The following is a 13,597-nucleotide window of genomic DNA, read 5'->3' on the forward strand; positions in this document are numbered from 1 at the left end:
AAGTTGACTACAGCTTGGTGGCATTTCCCACCACTAGCTAAATGTCTGAAACCGCAGTGCTAACTGTCTTTTCAATTCTTTAGCACCAGCAGACGTTCCTGAATCAGCTGAGAGAGATCACTGGTATCAATGATACTCAAGTGCTGCAGCAAGCTTTAAAGGTATGGTGCCTTGGAGAGTTTATTCTACTTTTATTTGCCCATTTCTTTTATTATACAGTTTCTTTCATTTATACAAATCTCAACAAAATTCCTTTCAGTCCTATAACAATGAAAGATTAATACATAGATTATTAATGTAAATAATACCCATAATGAAACCTGTCACTAAAATGTTTTTCTTTGAAGGAAGAACCACTGTGCTTACTTACTAGAATGCATATGTAATTGGCAGAAATAAAAAAATTGCTGGTGTTAGAAGTAAGGTTTCCCCCCCCCTCTCTTCTGTTCATATTTATGTTCTCTGATGTAGCTTTAGATGTAAACACAGACTGTTTATCTCTTGGTTGAGTTTTAGATGGACAAGAAATTCTGTAGTGCGTTTCATATTTACCTGTGTCCAGTGCTTCACTTATTTCAGCGTATTTGTGCACTAGTGAAATTATGGTCTGTTCAGTTTACTTGAAATACTGACTGTTGTGCCCACATGTCTGATTATTCAATGTTGCATGATTTTTGCCAATTAGTCAACACACCTCTACGCCCTCGAAGCCTTGACACTACTTCCTGTTTTGATAATGGGGACAAACAGCAAAACCTCCTTCTACCACTTTAATTGATAGTTTGTTCCACTGAGGTTTACTTGCTTCATCTTCTAAGAACCTTTACATGGGAGTTACCAAATTATTACCCGCAGAGAAGAGATGGAAAAATACAGTATAATACAGTATTTGAGAAGGCAGTATTGGAGTAAAACTAAAAATTAATATGCCCTGTGTCAAATATATGTGTGTTCAATAAATATGAATTCCCTGTCATTAAATACTTATATGTATGTTCAAAAATTACTCCAAAACCTAAGTATTAGATGAAATTAATCATTTTTCATTTGATTGATTTTAAGTGGTCAAATTAAACTCTGTGCTTAAAACTCTCCCATTGAATTCAATTGAACTATTTAGTGTTTACCGATTCTAAACTAAATTTGATGTATGTACATTTGTAACATGATTTGTACTTTAAAGAATTAAGTTTTTCAAATTTTACATTTACTGGTCTTTGAAAATGAATTGCTGACAACTTTGGTCTTTTACATTTAAAGGATAGCAATGGAAACTTGGAACTAGCAGTTGCTTTCCTCACTGCAAAGAATGCTAAGATTCCTCAGCAAGAAGAAACAACCTACTATCAAACAGCACTTCCTGGCAATGACAGATACATCAGTGTAGGCAGCCAAGCAGATACAAGTAAGTGTCTTTTTCTATGCATAATGGAAAGGACTGACCAAACAACATGTAGATTGAGGAAAACTTGTTGGTTTGCCAATCTTAGACATCATTACTTATTTTACTTCAGTTGTACTCCACTTCCCAACTGAGATCCAAAGTACTTGCAACATTCTTCACTTCTGCATTCATGTTTTTTTAAATTTATAAATATAGGTTTCATGGAAGAAAGTGGGTTTAATGGAATAATGTATTTGACTAATTTTCCAGAACGTACACTGCCTGCTACACTGTAGGGCTGTGTAAGTGTTCCAGTGATGATTTGTCAATTGCTCCATGGAGCCCTTAACGTAAAAGTATGTATAGGTGCTGTTCATACTTTTTTTGTTTAAGGAAATGGCGATGGAGGTGAGAAAAAGTTGGCATGTTAGACATGTTCCATTACTCTATCCTGGACCGTGTTCCTATTTGAGTTTGCCTTTGTCTTATTATTGACAGACTAGGAATAAAGCCCATTGTAGGAAAAATACAATGTGTGCTAGCAGTGAGTAGAAAGAGAGAGAGGGGTGGTCGATCTGCCACATGGGAGGGATCTCAGAGGCAGATGGAGGAAGAGGCGAGGGCAGGAAGAGTCAAGGCAGCTTACCGGCAAGAGCGGCGATTGTGGACTGCAGGCGGCGGCTCTGCGGAGTCATTGTAGTCTCAGCGGGCAGCAAGAGGAGGTGAGATGGGAGGCTGTGGGCTCCAGTGGCGTTTCGTCAGCAGCCTCCTAATATCACGGGGGAAGGGTGAGGGTGGGCGGGGGCTCGTCGGCGGGCATTTCGGGCCGGCAGCCATTTTGGAGGGCGGGCCACTCCATTGGCAGCTCGCCGGCGAGCTCCCCATGTTGGCGGTGATGTTCGGCGGCGCTCCACTGCTCGTCGGCGGGCTCTTCGCCTCCGGCTCCTCATGTTGCCAGCGAAGTGCCAGGGCAGGTGGCGGCTCGGCTGTGCCTTGTCCATGTTGGGCGCCATTTTGGAGGGCGCAGCGGCCCCTCGGCGGCTCGGCGGCGGCCTCCCCATGTTGGCGGCGACGTGGGAGTGCGGCGGGCAGCTCGTTGGCGTGCTGCTCGGGTCAGCGGTGTTGTTGGAGGTGGTCCCGCAGCGTCGGCAAGCGCGGATTGAGGCGGCAAGGCAGGAGTGAGGAAGGTAGTCGGGGAAGGGGACTCGCTGGGCGGCGGGGAAGCGGTTTTCCCCGAGGGCAGAGAAGTGGGGAGAGCCTCCTCCCTGGCGGCCATCCGGGCAGGATGGCGGCTCAGGAGGACGGGAGTGTGTGGAGCGGCGTTTGGGAGACGGGCCAACTGTCCAATAGGAGCGTGCCTCCCAATTGGACACTTGGCCCTGGATTGCCACTCGGAGGAGCGAATCAGGAGCCGCTCCTCCGAGTTTTCATCCCAGACAGAGCCAGCCCTAACTCCTCCCCACCAGCCCTTAGTCTTTTATTTAATCCGCTCCATAGGAGCGGATTAAAGATATTTTACATTTATAAGATTACTTCTGGTGGGGGTATTTATTGGAGGTAAAGGTTAACATGTAAGAACTAGGTTTCTAAAATTTCCTTATCCAGGAAAAACTGTTCAGTTATTTTCTGATTCATTGTATTCTTGTAAGAAAGCTACATGCATGAAGAACACACTAATTTGTTTTGGTGTCTGGTAGACTCAGATTCATAGAATAAAGCCTTGCAATAAATAAAATGCAAATAGTCACTGGATTGTGACTCATGTTTATACAATCCATTAATTATCTGCTTCAAAAGATCCTACTAGCTATTTGTATATAAAATCATCATATCCTAAAGGAAAAATGTAAACATCTAAGATTTTTTTCTTTACGTCATAATCTGTAACAATTTGGTGTAACAATGCTGCATAACTTTAAATTTCAACTATAATAGGAAGGTAGCACTGTTGAATGTTGTTTATCCAACAGTATTTAAGTGTAAGAAATTATCATCAAATATGAATATTACATGATATGGTTTAAGGCAAGTATTAAAACCAAAATTTATTGTTCACCCAGAATTTTATTTCATATATATTCTTTGGGATTAATTCACTGGACAAAGTAGCTTGTCCTCTCTACTTTATCCTTATGAGAACCCTGTGAGGTAGTTCAGGCTGAGAAAGTGTAACTGGTCCAAGGTCACTAATCAAGCTTCCATGGCAGCTTCACAGATCCTTGTCTAACCACAACAACTGAAAAATCGTGATTTACAAGGTGGCTTTTAAAATATATGCCAAAACTTTAAATGTTAATATATCACTGCAAACTTAAATAATCAACAAGGCTATATAATGTCTGTAGTCATCACAGATAGCTATGGTTTTGCTGTTAGCAATAGAATATGACAGGTGTGAGATTGTGGTTATTGTTTTTTTTCTAGAGTGCTGCAAAACTTGTTTTTTGGAACAAGACATGGAAAAAATGTATATGCATAACTAGTACAACATGACCTTGAATTATTTTGGCACATTCTGCTTGTTTAACAATTGGTGCTATTGTTGGTCTGCTGTGATGATACCCTTGCTAAAATAAAGGAAATGAAAGAATAAATCCTTGGAAAATCCAGAGGATAAAACGGGCAAGCAGTATGTGGTAGCAGCTGATTAAATTTGTGTGCTAGTTCCAGAGGGTTAGAGAGTTCTTCTAGTAGTCTGTAAAAAAATAGTCATCAGATTTTGATTATGTGGTGCCTGACCATTCAAAAAACATTTATTGAATTCCTGAGTCATGAGAATTTGGTGCTGCTTAGCTCATGTAGCCACATGAAAACTTTCCCACATGATTAGAACAGCCATCTAATTATTTGTGACCTTCATGCAGATGATTGTATGAATCTATTATAACTTTCAATAAGTATTGGCTTTTTAATAGTAAACCCTTTTCAGTGATGGAAACCCATTTATAGAATTTCCTCCCCAGATTAATTTATAAAAATTATTTGCATTTGGTAGGAGGACAATAATTTTTCTCCACTTGTGTTAAGGATAGACTGATTGTTTCTCATTTTGTGTCATTAGTTCATCTTGGTTTTATGATGTGACACTTCGTTGGCTTTTTAAATGTTAATATCCAAAATTCAGAATAATTATCTTTGTGGTTGGGCACCAGCCAGTTCATTAGCCAGACTTTGTCAAAAAATTGATTTGGGTCATGACCTCTGAACTGTGGCCTTTTGTCCTGTTTGGGGGTTTGGTCCACTGTCAGCTGTTAAGCTTAAATGGCTGTGGCCATTTAAACCATCTGTTTCACATCCCCTTGCAAGTGGACTGAAAGGAACCACTGAAATGGTTGTCAGCTATTTAAACTTAACAACTTGTCAGGTTTGCCCATCAGCAATTAGGTTTACATGGCTGGGAGCCATTTAAACAGTCTGTTTCATTTTCTGCCTCTTCAAGATTAAATGGAATCCTTTTCAGAACTGCTGTTAAATGGCTACCAGAGGTCTGTCCCCCCCCCACACTGCCTCTAAGCAGAAGAGTGAAACCAACCAGCTTAAACTGACTAATTCAGGGGTTCAGCTTGAGAATGCTATGAACCAAATGAATTTTTTGGCATGTGGCCATACCCAGTTATAATCCAGAATCTACTATATAATGAAGAAACGGAATTTGAAATCACTTATAAATGTTCCTGAGTTAAGTATTTATGGAAGAAAACTGCAATGTTTAATATCTGTTTACGTTAATGTACAGACAATAGCGGTAGTAATGAAACTGTTTTGCACCTAAATAGATCTGTTTTCCACTGAAGTAATATATTTATTATGTTTCAGTTATAGAAACACCATGTATGGGAAAAGTTGGAGGCTAAAAAGATTATCAGGAGTGGGATACTAAATTAGCTGTTCAAAAGGAAACAATGCTGATGCTATGCTTTTGGTTACTTCAAACGCTTTACTCCTCTGTCTGAGAATAGTTTCTGTTAACATGAGCTCTTTTGGGAATAATAATGCATAAAAGCAAATTTCCAATATTTAGATATGTCAAAGCATCAATTATAAGGATCACCTTTAAAAAGCTCTGTATGAAATGGATATATTTTTACAATGACTTTTTTAATTGTTTAAACTGATTTTATATTGGAGAGAGTGGTATGTAAATATAATTAAAATTAAATAGAATGACTTCACTGTATTCACTTTAAGAAAAATACATTTGCTTTTCAGATGTAATTGATCTCACAGGAGACGATAAAGATGATCTTCAGAGGGCCATTGCCCTCAGTTTGGAAGAATCAAACAGGGCATTTAGGGAGACAGGAATAACAGATGAAGAGCAAGCCATTAGCAGGTAATCAGATAACTTGTGTAATAATTAAAATCAGGTTGGTTTTGCAAAGGAAAAGTAAATTCCAGTTGTAGCTGGTTTCATTATTTCCTTAAGTGTTACTTTAGTTCATTGTGTCCAATATATTGGAAATCAGTTTCTTCAATCCACATCTCACATCCTTTATTAATGTCCTTACCTGTGTTAAAAAGGCCCAATTCTCATTTTGCATCCCAGAATTTTATGCCATCCTCATGATGAAAATATGTGGAAAAGATGTACCAGTGTCCATTGGTTTAGCAGTTCTGGGTTGTGTACATATCTATGTGATACATATCTATGTAAACACTGGCATGCTTTTCTGGGTCATTACTAATGAAGCCTAAAAATGCTTCCCAGAAAACTGGATAGCTTTGGAAGCATTGCAGTCCAGTAAGATGATCTCTTGAAAACAGGCAGCTGTTCTCCTTTTCACTTGTAGCTTGTTGCAACACTCAAAATTTATTTTTGTCTTTAAAAAAACCCCTTTTGTGTGTGGGTGTTTGGAAGCATCTATCATCAGGTTTAAAACATAAAATCTGCTTGTGTTTTCACTTATTAATAGGTATGACAGTTAAATACATGTGGCTGATTAAACAGTCTGTATAAATGATGTTCCAAACTATACATTCATTACCGTACAGCTGCAACATCATGAAGTCACCCTGTCTGACTTCTGTACAAGAGTCGTGGAAACTGAAGCATTGTAAACATCCACAGAATATAGGAGTATGGCCAATTTGTGTAGGCTTTTCTGAATGGGTCAGGGTCTTGCAAATAGCCTCAGGGAAACTGTTTCTCAGCCTGAGAAAAAGCCTGATTTGTGGCTGGAGTCACACTATTTATGAAGATGAGACAGCTGGAAAGGGATTGCTTTGCTACGTGAGTATTCTGCCTGTATAGGAGACATATGGGTCCAGGTCATGAAAAGCTTGCAAGTGTTTATTTCCGTAGCTGTGCTGGTTCCCAGCCTTATCAGGGCTGGGTCTACTGTTTTCAGTGCCAGGTCTCAGTCATGGAATATGTGAATCAATATGATGCTGTATCTGAGCAGTAGCAGCATGGTTTTCCTCTCCACAATAAGTTTTCCCATCATACTAGGTCTATTATTCAACTAGAAGCAACAATGTTAAAGTTTTTTTGGAACAGAGGCCAAAGAAATTTCTTTCCCTTTGGTTAGGATGAAAAACAGTGGCTGACATAATATTACCAATGAGAAAAAAAGATGATCTGGAAATCGAAACTAGAGCTCCCTGCATTAGGCTTTTCCATGGTAATCTGGTTGCTGACACAATTCTGTGCGGGGCAATTCTGTGCCTTTTAGTCCCATACAAATCTGTTCCTGCCATTACTTTCGTATATTTGATATTCTGTTATCCCATGTACCTCTTCTGTATACCTGAACTTAAAAGATTTCATTTTGTTTATTTAGTTTCTTCATTTCTTTGTTTGGTTACCTACTGACATATATTTATCTCTGGTTTTGCAGACCCCTAACCTAGTCAGCATCCTATAAAGCAGTGGTCCCCAACCTTTTTACCACTGGGGACTGGTCAACGCTGGACAATTTTACTGAGGTCCGGGGGGGTAGTCTTTTGCCAAGGAATGTCGCCGCCGCTGCCTGAGCTCCTGCTATGCTTGCTTTCCCGCTGGCACCCCTGACTTCCTGCCGCCCACTGGGGGGCGCTGCCAGCAGCAGCTGCGTAGTGCCGTGCTGAAGGAGAGCCTCAGCTATGGTGGCCGCCAGAGAACACCAAAGGTGATCCGGCAGCAGAGTGGCTGGGCAGCCCCCAAGGCAGCAGCCGGGGAGGAGGACGAGGAGGAGCCGCAGCCCGGTACCAACTGATCTGCGGCCCTGTACCGGTCCCCGGACCGGGGGTTGGGGGACCACTGCAAAGGATACTGACTTTTTAAGCAGTTCTGTATAATGCTAGTATAACATGTTCTTTCTTTGCATTACTACTTTCTAAGAGTTTTAGAAGCCAGCATAGCAGAAAATAAGGCAAGTCTGAAAAGAACACATCCAGAAGTGTGGAGTGACTCTCCAAACCCTTATGATAGAAAACGTCAAGATAATTGCCCAGTGGGATTAAAAAATGTTGGGAATACGTGCTGGTTCAGTGCAGTAATTCAGGTAAATGCATTCATTAATTTTTCTTAAAGATAAAATGATATATGTAGCAAAAGAATGTGAAGCAGAAAATGTGCAGTATTGTATAAGTTCACAAAAAAAAATGAAACCTTATACTGTAGTTTCCCAGTGTGTATATTTTTAACGTTCATGTCAGGGAAATCTGTTTTTTAGAACAGAAACATGCTGTAATGATAGTGAATTTTGTTGTTTAGCTAATATTATTGCGACAGTTGTCATGTCAACTTGCCTGTAGTGTAGCCTGTTATGTCTGATTATGTTGGATGCCATTGCCTTGGCAGATAAAATAATCTAATAATTACTAGGAATAGGACCTTTTTCAATGGTTGGTCCTTGTTTCTAGAAGATACAGGTTTGCTGCACTGATGTTTTTAAGAAGGTTCATGAAATAAACAGTTTATATTTCAGGCCTTTAATAGCTAAACACCCTTTAAATATTATGTTTTGCTTTATACTACTTGCACATTTAAAAATTTTGTGCGGGGCAATTCTGTGCCTTTTAGTCCCATACAAATCTGTTCCTGCCATTACTTTTGTATATTTGATATTTTCAAATTCTTTCAATAAGAAATGGCAAATACACTCATTGAATAATACAGCTGTCACCAGAGTTCCAGAGGTTTTCTTCTCAACAATCTTTTTCTAAGAGACCCATTGTTTTTTTTTTGCTTTATCTGCTACCGTAGCGATCCCCAACCTGTGGGCCGCGGACCACATGTGGTCCTTCGACTAATTGGAGATGGCCCCCGAAGGATGCCCTCTCCCCCCCCGGCCCTTTACTTCACCCCCTCTGGCCCTTTACAACACACTTCGGGTGTCATTGTCTCCCATCACTTGTTGCGGAGAAACAAGCTCAGGGTTCCCATTGATTTGCCATTGTCATGAGTTAAATTTCCATGAAAATAAAATGTTCCTTATGTTCATTGTTGTGGCGTGTCTGTATCTTATTTTGAAGGGATGTTTAAACATTACCATAGCGATCAGAGAGCATTAGGGCAGTGGTTGAGAGTAGAGGAGTAAACTACCCCCCCACCGGGCCTCAGTAAAAGGCGTTGAGTGGTCCCCAGCGTTGAGTGGTCCCCGGTGATAAAAAGGTTGGGGACCACTGTGCTACAGTACATGTTCCTAAAAAAGGTAAAGGTATCCAATGTGCAAGGACCGGGTCATGTCTGACCCTTGGGGTGACGCCCTCTAGCGTTTTCATGGCAGACTCAATACGGGGTGGTTTACCAGTGCCTTTCCCAGTCATTACCGTTTACCCCCCAGCAAGCTGGGTACTCATTTTACCGACATCGGAAGGATGGAAGGCTGAGTCAACCTTGAGCTGGCTGCTGGGATTGAACTCCCAGCCTCATGGGCAGACAGCTTCAGACAGCATTTCTGCTGCCTTACCACCCTGCGCCACAAGAGGCTCTACATGTTCCTAATAAGTTCCTAATTTCAAATTATCACTCTGAAGTCAATTCCAGACAATATTTGTAGCAATTAGCATATTCAACTTTAAAAGTCTTATTTCCCAATTTAATAATCCACCCTAAATTATTTAAGGATATATGTAGGGAATTTTTAAAAATCCAGTTGGAATTCTGTTGTTTTTGTGATAATCTAACAGAACCAACAATATTATGCTTCTCTATACTCTATACTCCTGCCACATAGGTTCACAATACTTTTTCCCCATTTTGACACTTCCAACATCTATAAATATCTGTATTACAGATTTTACTCAACTGCTTTGATGTTATGTGACACCAATAAATGATCTTATACTGTGGGTCTCATAAGGATAAACACGTTAATAGATATTTATTCTTGGGTCTACATTATTAAGACTTTCTTAACTTGTAGGTCTAACCTACAGCTCTTAGATTACTCAAATGATCTTCTCCCCCCCCCCACCGGCACTGATAGGCATTCAAATATGAATTTAGCAACGATTGTCTCATAATTGCTTCTCTCATACACAGCGAAGATCCTGATTCAGTACTTTTTTCAAAGTCTGTTTTTATTATAGCTTTCAGTTTCTAGTACATGTCCTAGAACCGAACCTTGGAAATTCATTAGAAATCTCCTATTAATTATGAACATAAGTTTATTGAGATATTCTAACAACCACAATCTATATCATATATCATGAAAAATTCAAAACAGACTCCAATCCAGACATTTAAATATTTTGGTTATTACAGTTTTGTATTAACTGTACAGAATTGTGTGCTCAATATATTTCTAAATGAATAGGCTTGTCTGACAGCCAAAATAGATTATGTTTCAAATAGCCATCACAGTTTACTCCATGTGGGATAATTTTGGATATTACCTATTGCAGTATTCATTTAACCACAGGTCTGTAGGCTCCTTAAGTTGCATCAACTGTGTAACAATATTTCATACTTTCCCTTAAGATCTTTTGAAGCCTGACATATTTTTATAGAAGTCTGACATATATAGTGTTGGCTTCACTAATCAGTGACATGCTATGTGTAGTATATTAAAATAAAGTGAAAACAATCTTATTCTAGTACAAATGTACTTTTGGAAACATGTACTAACATGAAGTAAGTTTTCTGAGTGTTCTCTGTTCACCAAGTGTTTGCTTGTTAGAATTTTCAACTTGAGTCAGCATTTCTTGATATCTGTTCTGTCAGGTTTGTCAATTTCCAGAAAGGAGAAGCTGTTTTCACGTGGTAACAAAAGTAGCGAGTCTTTTCTGAATACTCAGTTCCATGTTTGTCTGTGCATGTGTCACAGCTAAACAGGACTTGGAACCACATGTTGAACAATAAACAGCAGTTCTGAAAAGGATTCCAAATTCATATTTTCCTTAAGTTTTATTTAAAGTTGCTTCTAAACCTTTATGAGATATGAAAGTACCTCACACTAATTTAGTCTTTTACTATTTCTTCTTCTTTTTATTTATTTATTTATTTATTTATTTATTTATTTATTTATTTATTTATTTATTTATTTATTTATTTTTATATAGAACGGACAAGAAAAAATATCTGATTACAATATTACAATATCATCCCTCCCTCTACTCCCCAAAGTCCCCATTTGCTTGAGGTTTTGCATTGCTGAATACTGTAGATGTCTGTTGCCTGTAAATATAAAAACAAAGCCACAACAAAAAAATCCCACTTTAACATAACATTTCCAGCACTTACAGTCAAACTTGGATGTTATAAAAATTACCCTTAGACATGAACCAAGGCATAGCCTTAAGCTAGAAAATCAGCTGGTTCCACTATTTCTTCTTTTGATCCCCCCCCCCCCATCTTATGTGGTTGCACAACAACAGAAACTCAACTTGTATTGACAGCACAAACTTCAGCAGTGAGGTTAAAAAGATTCTGGCTATTGCACTTTCATTGCTTATGAACAAAAGGAAATTCCCACATGCTATTTCATCTTGCTTTGTTAGATATTGTGATTCTTTCCCTCTTAATTATTGCTGTATTTACAGTTTATAAAATTATAATTTTATAAAGGCTTTAGCCTTTAAATCAATACACCATCATGGAGTTGATCACTAAATCATGGTTTTGCAGTTGAGAAAGCCTACATGAGTTTGCATACTTCCCATTTAGAAAACAAGGCAGAAGAAATAAAGAGGAAGAGAAGAGAAACAGGATCTGGAGCAAATCCTGAAAGTGGGATGTGGAACCAGTAGTCTTTCTTTGAGGGAAATAGTTCAGTTTTAAAACATAATTCCAATAAGTATAAGAACATTTATCTAAATGAGTCATAGTGCTGGCCATAGTTAGATGACTATTCTTATAAAGACACAGACTATTGTAAAGACTATTGTGGAGCAATAGTATGTTACAAGTTGGTACACATATCGCTGCATAGCCTCTGAGCCTTCAGGGACAGTGGTATATAAATAAATATGATGTTTAAACTATTTTTTGTTTGGAATAATTTATATTTGTTACTACAATAGAAATACAAGAATAAGCAGATTTATGATTCAGTGCGTAATCACTTTTATTGTCATCCAATAATCATGATCTGTTTTACAAAACAGGATCATAAACAGCCTATTCAGGCTGATTATGTGCCCTGAGTTCAATTATTTTGGTAAGCAGGCTTTTTTCAGTTTTACGGTGGCACTCTAGGGAATTCTGTGACTCTTCTCCAATCCTCATACCCGGTTTGCTGTAAAATTAGGCAAAAATTCCATCATGCTCCTGTGAGGGTAGGAAAATCTGTATTTGGTATACCTTAATATTCCGGCAGCATTTCCTCCCCCCTTTCTTATGGAGGCTTCTTATTTTTTAAATGATGCAAGGATTGTGTTATAGCACCATATCATTATAACAACAGGTATAGCAGATTCTCAGACTTCTCAGTTTTCATTTATAAAAGTAAGTCTGTAGTTCCTTTCCCTTGAAGAAATATAAGGAAAAAGGCATAAGCTTGCAAACAGAAAAGGTTGAAGAATTATTGGAGTGGCAGTGTATGTGAGGAGAGGGCTTGCCTGTCAAGAAATAATAAAGGGGGAGAGTGACACTGCAGTGGAAAGAATCTAGATGATGATAAGGGATGGAAAAGCAAAGCAGATATTAAAGGGAGTGATCTGCAAATATCTGGAGGACAATTTGGTGATCCAAGGAAGTCAGCATGGATTTGTCTCCAACAGGTCTTGCCAGACCAACCTGGTTTCCTTTTTTGACCAAGTAACAGGTTTGCTGGATCGTGGAAATTCGGTTGATGTCATTTACTTGGATTTTAGTAAAGCTTTTGACAAGGTTCCCCATGATGTTCTGATGGATAAGTTGAAGGACTGCAATCTGGATTTTCAGATAGTCAGGCGGATAGGGCATTGGTTAGAGAACCGCACTCAAAGAGTTGTTGTCAATGGTGTTTCATCAGACTGGAGAGAGGTGAGTAGCGGGGTACCTCAGGGCTTGGGGCTCGGCCCAGTACTTTTTAACGTATTTATCAATTATCTAGACTAGATGAGGGGGTGGAGGGACTACTCATCAAGTTTGCAGATGACACCAAATTGCGAAGACTGGCAAATACTCTGGAAGATAGAGACAGAGTTCAACAAGATCTGAACACAATGGAAAAATGGGCAAATGATAACATGATGCAATTTAATAAAGATAAGTGTAAAGTTCTGCATCTGGGTCAGAAAAATGAAAAGCATGTCTACTGGATGGGGGATACGCTTGTAGGTAACACTGTGTGTGAACAAGACCTTGGAGTACTTGTGGATTGTAAACTAAACATGAGCAGGCAGTGTGATGCAGCGGTAAAAAAGGCGAATGCCATCTTGGGCTGTATCAACAGGGGCATCACATCAAAATCACAAAATGTCATAGTCCCATTGTATAGGGCACTGGTCAGACCACACCTGGAGTACTGTGTGCAGTTCTGGAGGCCTCACTTCAAGAAGGACGTAGATAAAATTGAAAGGGTACAGAGGAGAGCAACGAAGATGATCTGGGACCAAGCCCTGTGAAGATAGGTTGAGGGACTTGGGAATGTTCAGCCTGGAGAAAAGGAGGTTGAGAGGGGACATGATAGCCCTCTTTAAGTATTTGAAAGGTTGTCACTTGGAGGAGGGCAGGATGCTGTTTCTGTTGGCTGCAGAGGAGAGGACACGCAGTAATGGGTTTAAACTTCAAGTACAACTATATAGGCTAGATATCAGGAAAAAAAATTTCACAGAGTAGTTCAGCAGTGGAATAGGCTGCCTAAG

At 39.3% G+C, this 13,597-nt stretch overlaps 1 protein-coding gene across 4 annotated transcripts in view; it reads left to right on the plus strand.

Moving 5' to 3' along the window:
• Positions 1-13,597, plus strand: part of USP25 (ubiquitin specific peptidase 25) — a 93,657-nt gene that overhangs the window by 28,105 nt on the left and 51,955 nt on the right. For all 4 annotated transcript variants that reach the window (XR_013231889.1, XM_077342415.1, XM_077342416.1 and 1 more), the window contains exons 4-7: positions 84-161; positions 1,261-1,405; positions 5,594-5,717; positions 7,704-7,866. Coding sequence is in view for 3 of the 4 variants with exons in the window: in XM_077342415.1 (XP_077198530.1) it covers positions 84-161; positions 1,261-1,405; positions 5,594-5,717; positions 7,704-7,866 (510 nt within the window). In the remaining variant the exon portion in view is untranslated. The remainder of the gene's footprint in view (positions 1-83; positions 162-1,260; positions 1,406-5,593; positions 5,718-7,703; positions 7,867-13,597) is intronic.

This window comes from Paroedura picta, chromosome 6 (genome assembly GCF_049243985.1).
Source record: "Paroedura picta isolate Pp20150507F chromosome 6, Ppicta_v3.0, whole genome shotgun sequence".
Lineage (NCBI taxonomy): Eukaryota > Metazoa > Chordata > Lepidosauria > Squamata > Gekkonidae > Paroedura > Paroedura picta.